The sequence below is a fragment of the Ranitomeya imitator genome, chromosome 2 (assembly GCF_032444005.1).
Source record: "Ranitomeya imitator isolate aRanImi1 chromosome 2, aRanImi1.pri, whole genome shotgun sequence".
Lineage (NCBI taxonomy): Eukaryota > Metazoa > Chordata > Amphibia > Anura > Dendrobatidae > Ranitomeya > Ranitomeya imitator.
Window position 1 is genome coordinate 375644595 of NC_091283.1, and position 16172 is coordinate 375660766.

At 40.3% G+C, this 16172-nt stretch overlaps 1 protein-coding gene across 2 annotated transcripts in view; it reads left to right on the plus strand.

Annotated features, from left to right (window-relative positions):
* The window catches only part of LOC138664011 (zinc finger protein 585A-like), a 59134-nt gene that overhangs the window by 15637 nt on the left and 27325 nt on the right, over nucleotides 1–16172 (plus strand). For both annotated transcript variants that reach the window (XM_069750409.1, XM_069750411.1), the window contains exons 2-6: nucleotides 511–660; nucleotides 788–967; nucleotides 1048–1171; nucleotides 1255–1349; nucleotides 1546–1636. In XM_069750409.1, the coding sequence (XP_069606510.1) occupies nucleotides 511–660; nucleotides 788–967; nucleotides 1048–1171; nucleotides 1255–1349; nucleotides 1546–1636 (640 nt within the window). The remainder of the gene's footprint in view (nucleotides 1–510; nucleotides 661–787; nucleotides 968–1047; nucleotides 1172–1254; nucleotides 1350–1545; nucleotides 1637–16172) is intronic.

Sequence of the window (16172 nt, forward strand, 5' to 3'; positions counted from 1 at the left end):
ATACTGTAACAGCAATGCATGCATCTGCACCTCCCAAAATGGAAAATTTTTGACCGTACTATTTAAGTAGCATAAAAAGTCTGATACTACAGTATGTTGTTAAATATGGTGTTGGTTACCTCTGCTTACCATCCGTTTTTCCCTAGCCAGACAGGTCGTTTGGACATTAAAAAGGCTGTGTTTGCATTATAGAGCGCAAAACGTGTTTAACTGACTCCAAGTGGAATACACAGAGTTCTATGAATATTTTCCAGGGAATTTGACGCTTTTTATTTGCATAAATTTATTCACCACGAATAAAAATTTTAAAGAAAGTTCGGCAAAGCCAGCAAATTCGGATTTCAGATGATAGAAGCTGTTTCCACTTGGAAAACATTTTTAGTAACCACACATTGATTACTGTTAAGTATTGGTAGCAACATCTACACGTAATATCTCCTCATATGTTTCCCCTTTATTATCACCAAGTAACTCCTTGATGTTGCATTAGCTCATCTTCTCCCCATTCAGGTCCCTACAATATTAGATCCTCTCAGTGGAAATTTTCTACATAAGAGAATTTGTCTGATTGACCGGTCAAGGATGGATAGGGACAGAGACAAGATGGCGGAGAGGATGTTACACCTCACTCTAGAGATCCTCTTCCGGCTTACTGGACAGGTGAGAGATTCTGATGATGTCACATTATATCTTTCTTATTTATGGGAATAACAGATGGACAGAACTGGAGAGGTGAGGACTCTGGAAATGTCTGTAGGGTGATTTATTAATGTCTCTCCATAACCAGGATTACACAGTAGTGAAGAAGACCTCTAGTGAGCGCTGTCAGGCCCCTGTGTCTGAGGGATGGGGAAGATCTCTGAGCCCAATCATGGGGCCTCCACCTCACCCCTTGATACATGAGGATATCAAAGACCAGAAGATCCTAGAACTCATCTACAAGATGATTGAGCTGCTGACTGAAGAGGTGATATTCCTGGGAATTCTGGGAAATTAATTTACTGCTATGCCGGGATCGGTGGATGACGGTATAATTTTATATGTCAGGTTCCTATAAGGTGTCAGGATGTCACCGTCTATTTCTCTATGGAGGAGTGGCAGTATTTAGAAGGACACAAAGATCAGTACAAGGACATCATGATGGAGGTTCCCCAGCCCCTCACATCACCAGGTAATAGACAGGACTAAATACACACGGCCTATAATTATCTGTATGGAAACAATTATTTCAGTCCCTGTATGTGTTTCTTCTAGTTCTGTCCAGTAAGAGGACAACACCAGAGGGATGTCCCCATCCTCTTCTGCAGAACTGTAATCAAGAAAATCCCAATGTTCCTCAAGATAATCAGGTAGATAGAGAAGTGTCATGCGATCTCCCCTATGACTTGTAGAAGGCTATGAAGGTCTTGTGTTCAGTCATTTTTTTATCCACCAGTACTTTGTGTTTTATACTTGTGTAATGAGAATGGTGGACATTGCAGGATTAGAGCTGATCATAGATGTGACTTTTCCATCTGTCGGTGACTTTTACAATATTTGTTTCAGTGTAAAGATCTGACCCACATTAATACTATAGAGACATATGCAAGAAGATATTTGCACTTTAATGAGGACATTCCTACAAATGATGACTCAGGTGAGTAGTAACCACTAAATTTAGAGAAGTCACAGACTCTGCATTCATATAGAAGCCATTTTTCCTCAATAGGATGTCTAAAACCCAGCTACACTGAAGAGCAAAAGGGTACCAATGTTTTGAACGTTTGACTTTCAGGCTCGTTATCTCACCTTCCAATACTGCTTTGAACTGGAGACTTCCATAATTTTATGGACAATCATCTTGGCTATATCATACGTAAAGTTGACTTTAGCATATGATTAATTATACAGATTCTTGTTACGTCACTGTTTTGCTCCTGGTGGGGGGAAAATCTTTTTCTTCTGTTATACTGCAAAATGCAACTTGTTCTCACATTCACTAATAGCTCGTGCAATGTGAAGTCCTGGTTCGATATGTTCCTGGAAGGTGCTAATCCAGCTGCTGATTACGGCAACGTAGAACAGGAGGGGAAGATGAAGCTCAGCACAAACTTCCAGTACATAAAAATAAAAAATGTATTCATTGAAATAAGTTTTGGCTTAAGTTTACAAGCAAGTTCAAAAAGTCAGAAAAAAACAGAAGTATTCAGCTCACCCATGAAAGTCCAAAAGCTGTGGTTGTAGCATCCGAGCAGGGAAAAGACGTCTCCGCTGTGACATGGATGAAGCACCAAACAAAGCAAGATTTCCAGCTTCAGGACGTAAATATAAAAATATTGTATCTTTATTCCATAATTTAAAATAGCAAAGGCTGACAAAAAAACTGGAGAAAAGATCACACGGCAGTCATAACTGAACGCGTTTCGAACACGAGGTTCTTAGTCCTCAGTACAAAGAGAGGCAGGTCACATTTCCTAGAGAACCTAGTGTTCGAAACGCGTTCAGTTATGACTGCCGTGTGATCTTTTCTCCGTTTTTTTTTGTCAGCCTTTGCTATTTTAAATTATGGAATAAAAATACAATATTTTTATATTTACGTCCTGGAGCTGGAAATCTTGCTTTGTTTGGAAGTTCAAAAAGTGCACAGTAGAAGACTGGAAACGGGTGATTTGGAGTGATGAGAGGAAAGTCAATAGATTAGGTTCTGATGGGTGCAAATTGGTTTGGAAGAAACAATGGAAAAAGGGGCTAATGGATCAAGAAATTGAAATAACTGTCAAGTTCAGTGGAGGAAGTCTGTTGATATGAGGTTGTTTCACAGTCTAAGGTGTTGGTTACTTGACCTGAATCAGTGGTGGGCTCAATGCTGAGCTATAAGTGAGTATCCTACAAGGCGAGTTACTTCGTACATTCGAGTACTATGGGTATTAATAAGAGGACATAGTGTTCCAGCAGGACAACGACCCGACACATACCTCGAGATTACCAAAGAAGTTATTCAGTGACAGTAGAGTAGAGGTGCCCCAGACCTCAACCAAATTGAACATTTATGGGTAGAGATGAAGAAAAAGCAGTATACATACCTAAGTGAGGCGACCAGTATGCACCAACTTTGGGAACATGTAGGAGAGATCTCATCTTCTACACGTGGGACAGGTTTCAGCCGAGACATGGTTGACTCTGACCGAGCGCATGCCCTGAAGTATTCAGACAGTGTTAAAAACGAAAGGTGGATTTACAAACTATTTAAAAAATAATAAATATTAAAATTTAGATTTTTAGACGCAATAATAGTAGTAATGCAGTGACCTGACAAGAATCTGCATAACTAATCATATGCTAAACAGTTGCAAGTCAAATTTATCTGTGAGATAGCCAAGATGATGGTCTCACGTTCGAAGCAGTAGTGGAAGGTGAGATATGAAGCCTGAAAGTCAGAGGTTCAAAGCATTTTTACCCTTTTTGCTCGACAATGTATCAAATTCTGAAATTTTACAAGGGATTTTCAGTTCTGCTAAAGCTATTTCATCATGTGAATGTACATAGATAAAGTATACCCAAGCTTTCTGCCTTTCTACTGGTACAAATAATGTGTAGACTTTAGGAAAAGACTCAGATCTGTTGATAATATTGATCCCAAGGAGATATACCTTATTTTTCAGATGATAAAACACACTTTTTTTTCTTCCAAATTTGAGAGGAAAATGGGGTTGCCTCTCATAATCTGGGCGGCGGCGGTGGAGCGGGGTCACAGGATTTAGGGTAGCTGTTTCAGGAGACCGGCGGCAGAAGTGGGGCTATGCTGCAGGCCTTGCGCTCTCATAAGATGTCGGCAGTGGTGAGCGTAGTCCCCTTTGCCAATGATTTCTCTGCGGTGGGATTTTGGCAATTGGCTGCCAGAGGCAGCACATGAGGAGACTGAGATCTTGTTAAACAATATCCACCTCCTCCCCGGAAAGCTCACTGCGGATTATATTGTTAAAATGGACCATAAGCCACACCACCAATTTTTTATTTCTTTTTATTCCTATTTTCCACCCCCAAATTTGCGGTTCGTCTTATGGTCCTGTGCGTTTTATAGTCCGCAAAATACGGTATGTGGGAAATATTTTTTGCTTCATCCTCAGAGTCATCAGACAATAACATTTTTCCACTTAGTACTGCAGTTAAGATACCGTCACACTTAGCGACGCTGCAGCGATACCGACAACGATCCGGATCGCTGCAGCGTCGCTGTTTGGTCGCTGGAGAGCTGTCACACAGACAGCTCTCCAGCGACCAACGATCTCGAGGTCCCCGGTAACCAGGGTAAACATCGGGTAACTAAGCGCAGGGCCGCGCTTAGTAACCCGATGTTTACCCTGGTTACCAGCGTAAAAAAACAAACAGTACATACTTACATTCAGCTGTCTGTCCCTTGCCGTCTGGTTCCTGCACTGACTGCTGGCCGTAAAGTGAAAGTGAAAGCACAGCACAGCGGTGAGTCACACAGCGGTGACTCACCGCTGTGGCTGTGCTCTGCTTTCACTTTACGGCCAGCAGTCAGTGCAGGAACCAGACAGCAAGGGACAGACAGCTGAATGTAAGTATGTACTGTTTGTTTTTTTACGCTGGTAACCAGGGTAAACAGCGGGTTACTAAGCGCGGCCCTGCGCTTAGTTACCCGATGTTTACCCTGGTTACCAGTGAAGACATCGCTGAATCGGTGTCACACACGCCGATTCAGCGATGTCTACGGGGAGTCCAGCGACGAAATAAAGTTCTGGACTTTCTCCCCCGACCAGCGATCTCCCAGCAGGGGCCTGATCGCTGCTGCCTGTCACACTGGACGATATCGCTAGCGAGGACGCTGCAACGTCACGGATCGCTAGCGATATCGTCTAGTGTGACAGTACCTTTAGGGTTACAAGTAAGGACGTGTCCTCCCTAGCTGATTCATCATTTAAGGTTGGTAAATTACCTGTGCAGTTTCAAATATGTAAAGCAGTCGGGGTTCTAGTCAAATCTGTGAAATTTGGGATCTTCTCACAATTGACCTCATTTTAAAACTTCTATTTGATCACTGATTTTAAAATTATTGCCTATTTAGACACATTTTTTTTTTCTTTCACCCATCACCGAACACCTGAGAGAGGAATACGTCCATCAAGGACAGGAAAGCTACTGAAATAAAAGGGCGAATCCTCTCCCCTGCATCAGTTGGTTTCCTGTCTCTGATAGAGAATCTCATGCTGAAGCTAGGAGGGTAGAAGATCTCACTTACCCAAGCCTATCCTGTTCCAAAATGGATGTGGCAAAGTCTTCCAAATAATCTGCCCTGCCTTTGAAGACACGGTTGTCCTGAGGGACTCTGTAGATAAGAAGGCAGACGGGTATTTGAGTCACATCTGGGAAGGCCGCAGCTGGTGCTTAAAAACCAGCGATTGCAGTTACCTGCATTGCTCACTTATTAATGATCTGGTTACAGCAACTGGAAGACAAGTTGAAAAACAAGACCCTGAGAGAGAATTTTTTACCAACTTACCATTGATTCAAGGTGCTGTAGCCTTCTTGGCAGATGCCTCAGCAGATTCAGTGAGACTAGCAGCCAGAGCAGTGGGTCTCTCTAACGCAGCTCGGCGAGCATTGTGTTTGAAAAGCTGGCCAGGAGATTTTCAATCAAAGAACAAGCTATGTTGTATACCTTGTGACGGGCAATACATCTCGGTCAGCTGTTAGATGATATACTAGACAAGGCTGGGAATAAGAAAAAAGGATTTCAGACATTCTCCATCCCAGATCTAAGAAGGGGTCCTTTCAGAGGAGAAACTATTGTAGAGAAAGACCACCCCCCAGTAGATCGGAGAAGATGATAAGATAAGAATAGGATAAATCCAGGCTTTGTGTTCAGAGACTTCTCTTTGGAGGGGTGCGGAAATCTGCACAATGACGCCATTACACAACTAGGGGGAAGGCTTCCCTGTTTATCCAGGCTTGGGAAACGAACTCATCCAGCGGCTGGATATTAGGAATAATAGGAAAATGGGTCTAAAATTAGAATTTCAAAATATTCCTATCCAGACCTTAGTTTTGAACTCCCATCCCTCCCTTCCTGAGGAAGTCATCCAAGAAACAACTAGCAATAGAATCAGAAGTTTGGGGTCTAGTCCAGAAACAAGTTCTTGTCGAAGAACCAGTGGAAGAAAAAGGAAGGGGATTCTAAAAAAAATGGACAGTGTGTTCAGGACTATGAAAAGACGTGGGGCCTCTGTATTATTCTCTTATATTCAACGTTCAGGACTATCATAAAGTTAAGGAATATAAACAGATTCCTAAAGTACCGACCTTTCAAGATAGAATCAATAAACACGGTCGTAGAACTTCTGTTTCCAAACTGCTACATGGTTGTTCTAGACTTAACAGATGCATACTACTATGTCCCGATACACACAGAACATCAAAAATTTCTGAGCGTTGCTTTGTTTATGCAGGGGGAAATAAAGCACTTTCAGTTCAAAGTCCTGCCCTTCTTTCTAGTTATGGCTCCAAGAGTTTTCAACAAGGTTATAGCCGAGATTACAGCATTCCTTTTGGGTTCAGAATACTCTGATTGCTCCATATCTGGATGACTTCCTCATTGTTATTCCTATAAATATTATACACTCTTCATTTATTTGAAAAAAGTATATATTTTATTGTTTACATCATAGGACACATATAGTACGGGAAAGAGAAGCACTAGGTGGCACAAGATAGCTGGAAACAGCACAAGGGTATGAAATTACATCAACAATCTATTATAGGCCATTTGATATATATAGCAAGTGAAATACAAATAGTGGCATTAAAAATATAACAAAATTTATTAAAAAGAGAAATAATTATATTATGCCACTAAAAAACGCTAGATCATTGTATGATATCTGCTATATATATGTTCAAAGCACAGAAAAAATATATAATAAATTTATATAAATATATATGTATACTCTCTATAAGATATATAATTTAATCCCAAGAAATCCTCATAAAATACATAATAAATATCAGTAATCTCAATAAAAGGAGGGGGTATAAATAGGTATTACATATAATATTAAATAATTACTAAAGGAAAAAGGTGCTTATTGTGCAAGCCTGATAAGTACAGACATAGCCATCATATAGCCTGTGTTTTAAAGAAAAAAGGGCCATGCGCCATGTGCAATATACAGCCTAGAGTTACACCAGATAGTAACAATAAGTAAAGTGCAGTCACTTGCTGAATGATAACATACCCAGGTGTTGGAGACCAGCTCAGCCCGACGCGCGTTTCGCCTTGGCATTCTCCCTCGTCAAAGCCAAGGCGAAACGCGCGTCGGGCTGAGCTGGTCTCCAACACCTGGGTATGTTATCATTCAGCAAGTGACTGCACTTTACTTATTGTTACTATCTGGTGTAACTCTAGGCTGTATATTGCACATGGCGCATGGCCCTTTTTTCTTTAAAACACAGGCTATATGATGGCTATGTCTGTACTTATCAGGCTTGCACAATAAGCACCTTTTTCCTTTAGTAATTATTTAATATTATATGTAATACCTATTTATACCCCCTCCTTTTATTGAGATTACTGATATTTATTATGTATTTTATGAGGATTTCTTGGGATTAAATTATATATCTTATAGAGAGTATACATATATATTTATATAAATTTATTATATATTTTTTCTGTGCTTTGTACATATGTATAGCAGATATCATACAATGATCTAGCGTTTTTTAGTGGCATAATATAATTATTTCTCTTTTTAATAAATTTTGTTATATTTTTAATGCCACTATTTGTATTTCACTTGCTATATATATATCGAATGGCCTATAATAGATTGTTGATGTAATTTCATACCCTTGTGCTGTTTCCAGCTATCTTGTGCCACCTAGTGGTTCTCTTTCCCGTACTATATGTGTCCTATGATGTAAACAATAAAATATATACTTTTTTCAAATAAATGAAGAGTGTATCATATTTATAGGAATATCATGGAATAGTAGATACACGTCAAGTTGTTATTTAGTTTTTGTATGATAACTGACTTCCTCATTGTGTGAAGGTCGGCTGAACATTGCAAAGCACAGCTAGGAGGAGTCAGAAATATCTTAGAGGAGATGGGCTGGATACTGACTATAAAGAAATCAAACCTAAAGCCTGTAAAAAAAAATGTAGGTCTCATTTTAACCCCTTTATCCCCAAGGGTGGTTTGCACGTCAATGACCAGGCCAATTTTTACAATTCTGACCACTGTCCCTTTATGAGGTTATAACTCTGGAACGCTTCAACGGATCCTGGTGATTCTGACATTGTTTTCTCGTAACATATTGTACTTCATGATAGTGGTAAAATTTCTTTGATAGTACCTGCGTTTATTTGTGAAAAAAATGGAAATTTGGCGAAAATTTTGAAAATTTCGCAATTTTCAAACTTTGAATTTTTATGCAATTTAATCACAGAGATATGTCACACAAAATACTTAATAAGTAACATTTCCCACATGTCTCCTTTACATCAGCATAATTTTGGAACCAAATTTTTTTTTTGTTAGGGAGTTATAAGGGTTAAAAGTTGACCAGCAATTTCTCATTTTTACAACACCATTTTTTTTTTAGGGACCACATCTCATTTGAAGTCATTTTGAGGGGTCTATATGATAGAAAATACCCAAGTGTGACACCATTCTAAAAACTGCACCCCTCAAGGTGCTCAAAACCACATTCAAGAAGTTTATTAACCCTTCAGGTGTTTAATAGGAATTTTTGGAATGTTTAAATAAAAATGAACATTTAACTTTTTTTCACAAAAAATTAACTTCAGCTCCAATTTGTTTTATTTTACCAAGGCACAATACCGAAAACAAAAACCTTCACACAGAGACCAAATAAAAAAATTTATATAAACTTTATTAAGACTCACATTAAAAACATATAGATACTGGGACAGTGACCACTGGTGCAGCAAAAACACAGTGGGACCCACATAAGAACCAACCTCACAAAAATGCAGTATGTCAAACAAAATGACAGGCTAGATATAACCGTAAAGTATATTATAAATGCCCATGGTATACATGAAAACATATAATGAAGTTCAGTACATAGAAATACGTAAACGGCACCTAAATCATAGCGCTCAGAAGTGCAGGACATGAGCACACAATAGCCTAAACGTAGATGAACATAATATTGCAAAAGATGTTAAATATATGTATAGTTACCAGGAGGAGGAACTGGGGACCCACCACACCCGACGCGCGTTTCGCACTGAAATGCTTCGTCCAAGGGGTGGTTGGGTACTGGCCAGATAGACTATTTAAAGAGGTCATGACCAATGAACAGAAAGAACCAATATACAAAAAGTAGCGGCACCTGTGATGATGTGGTGAAGTAACCGGACGTGACTGTGTGGATCAGTGAAACACAGTGAAACCAGAAGTGAGTATGTCCGGCATTACGTAGTTTGCGCATGGCTATTGACACAAAACGGCGGTTGCCATAGAAACGGAATAATAGACGCAAAAAGTACCAGATAGACAAAACAGTGCAACCGTCAAGGTACATCGTGAGTGAACACAACAGGAAGTATCAGAACATACAGAGAAGGAAGACGCTGATGCTTGCCGAAACCCCGAATAACAAATGTAAGAACAGCGCATGCGCATGAAAACCTGACATAACCAACAATAGTGGGACGCCATAGAAACATAGGAGAAGGAAGAGTAGATGTATAACTGTAATAGATCTAGGATGCCGGAGGGGGTAATCAGAGGCCAATAAAAGTACCAATGCAAGAAAATAATGACAAATACAGAAACAATGCCCACCATACCGGAGTGATGAACATCGGAAGGAGCGCATGCGCATAAGAACATAGCAACAAGGAAACCCATTGGAGTAGTGACAACAGAAAAGGCGCTTGCGCATGAGGACCTATTTGGTAAGTGACGCCTACCATACCAAAAAGAAAGATAGCGGATGGGGCGCATGCGTATAAAGGCAAGGAGACCAAATCCCTGGCAGAGTGTTGTATGGCCCATATAAAAGGTGGCTAAAACAAGACACGCCAACCCATGACAGCTATACAACAAAGCGCTGCCAACGCAAAACAATTACAGGGCCAAGGGACAAAGGCCCACTATAATAAAAAACAGAACGCAGCGATAAGCAACGCATGTGCAAAAACCTAGGGATTATAAAATCCATGTTAATGTTAATATCTGCAACCATGCTGACATACAAATATACATATAAATATAAACAAAGATGGACATAAGAACAAATAAATATGTGCAAGAGAAACAATATATACATGAAAAAACACAATGGTGAGTAGACACTGTCTAAGCTGGATAAAAAAGTGAAAGTAACTAGATGTAATGACAAAAAGATAAATGTGAGAATAAAATGGATAAATAGCATTATGCTGTATAGTTAACGTGTATAACCATAAATAGTAGAATAAAATGTTAATAATAAACATAGTCAGCAGTACAAACAAATACTGCAGACAGTGAAAACATGAAATTGACTGTTGAATGTCCAAGGGCTGATGGTAACAACGCATGATTCCACAAGACAACATAGGCGTAGATGGTCCATAGATGTAGAGATAATTAAATCCAGGTCATGACCCCTATAAAAAGAATGAAGGAAATAAAATAAATAAATAAAAACACACATAAGAACAACTTTATTAAAAACAGCCAGAACAGCCAGAAAACAGCACTATGTTGAAAGTGGATAAACACTGCCAATTAAGCAGGTAGAAAATGCACAAAACTATTGTGGTCATTTAGGCCATGGGGTACAGTGGTGTTTAGTCTGTGTATCCATCTGGTCTCTCGTTGTGCCAGAAGCCTCTTCCAGTTACCTCCACGAGGGCCTATAAATACCCGGTCAATGCCCCGAACCATCAAACCTGTAGGGTCACAATTGTGAAAAGTCTTGAAGTGACGTGGTATTGGTTTTAGCCTATGTACATCTTCCTCTGTGGAAGCATTGCCAATGTCAAGGACATGTTCACGCACCCTGCGGCGAAGTTCCCGTGACGTCATTCCCACATATATAAGGCCACAAGGGCACGTGGCATGATATACGACTGCCTTGGTGGTGCAAGTAATGGTGTGGGTGATCTTAAAAGCCCTGTCATTAGATGAGTTTAAAAACTCTGTTGTTTCACAGATATTTTTGCAGGCCACACACTTGCCGCATCGAGTACACCCCCACTTTGGGCCTCTTGAACCAAAAATATATTTCTGGTTGGGACTTTTGTGATAACTGTGGACAAGGTAGTCCTTGAGGTTTTGGGATCTCCTAAAGGTGACAGCGGGAGTATCACCAATAAATTTGGAAATGGTCTCATCCAGATGTAAAATATGCCAGTGTTTGGACATAATATTCTGAACCTCCTTACTTCTTGAATGAAAATCCAAAATGCACCGTACCTGATCTTGGACCGCCACTGTCTTTTGTTGTAGAAGATCGTTACGCCGACTTCGAAAAGCCTTCTGGTATGACCGGCAGATAGTCTTTTTCCCATAGCCTCTGTCTTGAAATCGTTTTGAAAGGTCCGATGCCTGTTTTTCAAAAAACGCGTCATTGGAACAGATCCTTCTCGCCCGTAGATATTGGCCTGTTGGGATATTCCTAATGAGATGACGGGGATGCTGGGAAGAGGCATGTAAAACTGAATTAACAGATGTACTTTTGCGAAAAAGATCAGTTTGCAAAAATCCATTATCGTCCGTGGAGATGGAGATATCCAAAAAATCAATGGAACTGGTACTGTACTTATACGTTAACCTAATATTCTTAGAGTTGTTATTAAGAATCGTAAAGAAAGACTCCAACTCCTCCCTAGTACCTTGCCAGATCATCAGTACATCATCGATATACCTCCACCAAGAAACGACCCCCGTACTCAATTGGTGAGATGATGTTTGAAAAATTTCCCTCTCCCAATATCCCAAAAAAAGGTTCGCATATGAGGGCGCACAAGACGCCCCCATTGCGGTACCTTATACCTGAAGGAAGAAAGAGTCACGGTAAATGAAAAAATTGTGTGTTAAAACATATTGTAACGCCTGTATCAGAAAAATACAGAGGTCTTCATGAAGGCCACTGTTACTCAAAAAGAATGTGACTGCTTCCAAACCATCATCATGACGTATAGAAGTATATAGCGACTCAACGTCGCACGTCACAAGAAGCATATTAGGTTCCAATTGTATACCATCTAATATTTTCAAAGTATCCGTGGTGTCTTTTAAGTAGGACGGCAAGACCTCTACCAGAGGTTTCAAATGGAAATCAATCAGCTTGGAAATTGGATCAGAAATGTTGTTAGTACCCGAAACAATGGGCCTACCTGGGGGTGTTGTAGAATCTTTATGAATTTTTGGAAGCAAGTAAATACTTGCTATACTCGGATTATCAATCCAAAGGCCTTCCATCTGTTTCGCCGTTAAAACGCCATGGTCCACTGCTTCCTGTAGTAGGTGGTGCAACTCATCCCTAAATTTAGACAAAGGGTTAAAAGTTAACCTCTGGTAACATGATGTATTCCTGAGTTGTCTCATCATTTCCTTCTCATAGGCGGTTACCGACCACACCACAACATTACCCCCTTTATCGGATGGTTTGATAACAACATCACGGAGGTTTCTCAATTCTTTCAATGCAATACGTTCAGCATTATTGAGATTGTCCCCAATAATGATTTCGGGAATCTTCCTCACCTCTTGCATGACTGATCGTATGAAGAGATCCAAGACAGGTATGGTGTTAATTTGAGGAAATTTCTTGGATTTAGAGAGAAGGTGTCTCGGAAAATTCTTCATAGTTTGTCCATCAGCCTCCTCTGCCAGTTCCTCTAGTATCTGGATTGTTTCCGTCTCGGTTTCTAATGGAGACAAAACCCCTGTGGTATTCTGATAAAACAATCTCTTAAAGAATAACCTCCTGGCAAATAAATGTAAATCTTTAAGCACCGAAAATTGGTCAAGGGCTGAGGAGGGAGAGAAAGTGAGACCCTTACTGAGCAAAGAAATTTGAGCAGGTGTTAAAGGTACATCAGAAAGGTTAATTACCTTCATAGAAGAATTTTGAGAAATATCCTCACGATCTGATTCCAGGTTGTTGACATGTCTCCTCGTATTATAACCACGGAACCGGTCGTCCTTTCTTCTCTGATTAGACCGTTGGTGTCGTTCTGCCGTGGAGTCAACTGATGCTGTTGAGGAGTTAACACTAGACATGCTTGTTGATTCAGGTATGGGACCTGCCTTGTTGGTACGGTCCACATGGTGCCATCTATAAACATTATTGTCCTTCTTATCCTGCTGATCACGTAAAAATGTCTTATTTTTAAGACTGGAGATATCCTTCTCCCACGTATCACAAAGGTCGTCCATTTCCTTTTTGAAGCTATCAAACTCGTCAGGTGTACAGAAGTCTGTAACTTCTTGTAAATCTCATCAATTTCACAGCCCAACTCCGTAATGGACTTAGTGTTGATGTCAATCAATATATTCATGAAGGTAATCGAGCACAGATGACACGCTGACTCCCATCTAGACCGCACAGAAGTGTCATTCACTGGAAAAGACGGAAAAATCTGTATCCGTAGACCTCTAGGAATGAGGCTTTTAGAAACATAATTCTCCAGTGATATCTTGTTCCACCATAATCGGGTACGACGGTTAAGTAAATTCTTACACGTCTTCTTTAATGCTGTTTTCTGGACTGGTTCCTGCACCAATGATCCACTGTCACAGAACACACTCTGAGCATGTACAGTGCAAGAAGCATCTCTGCTCCTAAAGTCCATAATGGATTGGGATAACTCACAACTCTGAGAATAAGGAAAATACAGAAAACACCAAATGATATCCCTACTAAGGTCATGAAGGAGACCATACACAATACCGAAAACAAAAACCTTCACACAGAGACCAAATAAAAAAATGTATATAAACTTTATTAAGACTCACATTAAAAACATATAGATACTGGGACAGTGACCACTGGTGCAGCAAAACACAGTGGGACCCACATAAGAACCAACCTCACAAAAATGCAGTATGTCAAACAAAATGACAGGCTAGATATAACCGTAAAGTATATTATAAATGCTCATGGTATACATGAAAACATATAATGAAGTTCAGTACATAGAAATACGTAAACACAAGTAAGAAAACTGCACCTAAATCATAGCGCTCAGAAGTACAGGACATGAGCACACAATAGCCTAAACGTAGATGAACATAATACTGCAAAAGATGTTAAACATATGTTTAGTTACCAGGAGGAGGAACTGGGGACCCACCACACCCGACGGCGTCACTTACCAAATAGGTCCTCATGCGCAAGCGCCTTTTCTGTTGTCACTACTCCAATGGGTTTCCTTGTTGCTATGTTCTTATGCGCATGCGCTCCTTCCGATGTTCATCACTCCGGTATGGTGGGCATTGTTTCTGTATTTGTCATTATTTTCTTGCATTAGTACTTTTATTGGCCTCTGATTACCCCCTCCGGCATCCTAGATCTATTACAGTTATACATCTACTCTTCCTTCTCCTATGTTTCTATGGCGTCCCACTATTGTTGGTTATGTCAGGTTTTCATGCGCATGCGCTGTTCTTACATTTGTTATTCGGGGTTTCGGCAAGCATCAGCGTCTTCCTTCTCTGTATGTTCTGATACTTCCTGTTGTGTTCACTCACGATGTACCTTGACGGTTGCACTGTTTTGTCTATCTGGTACTTTTTGCGTCTATTATTCCGTTTCTATGGCAACCGCCGTTTTGTGTCAATAGCCATGCGCAAACTACGTAATGCCGGACATACTCACTTCCGGTTTCACTGTGTTTCACTGATCCACACAGTCACGTCCGGTTACTTCACCACATCATCACAGGTGCTGCTACTTTTTGTATATTGGTTCTTTCTGTTCATTGGTCATGACCTCTTTAAATAGTCTATCTGGCCAGTACCCAACCACCCCTTGGACGAAGCATTTCAGTGCGAAACGCGCGTCGGGTGTGGTGGGTCCCCAGTTCCTCCTCCTGGTAACTATACATATATTTAACATCTTTTGCAGTATTATGTTCATCTACGTTTAGGCTATTGTGTGCTCATGTCCTGCACTTCTGAGCGCTATGATTTAGGTGCCGTTTTCTTACTTGTGTTTACGTATTTCTATGTACTGAACTTCATTATATGTTTTCATGTATACCATGGGCATTTATAATATACTTTACGGTTATATCTAGCCTGTCATTTTGTTTGACATACTGCATTTTTGTGAGGTTGGTTCTTATGTGGGTCCCACTGTGTTTTGCTGCACCAGTGGTCACTGTCCCAGTATCTATATGTTTTTAATGTGAGTCTTAATAAAGTTTATATACATTTTTTTATTTGGTCTCTGTGTGAAGGGTTTTGTTTTCGGTATTGTGTATGGTCTCCTTCATGACCTTAGTAGGGATATCATTTGGTGTTTTCTTTATTTTACCAAGGGTAACAGGAGAAAATGGACCCCAAAAGTTGTTGTCCAATTTGTCCTGAGTACGCTGATACCCCATATGTGGCAGTAAACCACTGTTTGGGCGCATGGGAGAGCTCGGAAGGGAAGGAGCGCCGTTTGACTTTTCAATGCAAAATTGACAGAAATTGAGATGGGACGCCATGTTGCGTTTGGAGAGCCACTGATGTGCCTAAACATTGAAACCCCCCACAAGTGACACCATTTTGGAAAGTAGACCCCCTAAGGAACTTATCTGGATGTGTGGTGAGCACTTTGACCCACCAAGTGCTTCACAGAAGTTTATAATGCAGAACCGTAAAAATAAAAAATCATATTTTTTCACAAAAATTATATTTTTGCCCCCAATGTTTAATTTTTCCAAGGGTAAGAGAAGAAATTGGACCCCAAAAGTTGTTGTCCAATTTGTCCTGAGTATGCTGATACCCCATATGTGGCAGTAAACCACTGTTTGGGCGCATGGGAGAGCTCGGAAGGGAAGGAGCGCCGTTTGACTTTTCAATGCAAAATTGACAGGAATTGAGATGGGACGCCATGTTGCTTTTGGAGAGCCACTGATCTGCCTAAACATTGAAACCCCCACAAGTGACACCATTTTGGAAAGTAGACCCCCTAAGGAACTTATCTAGATGTGT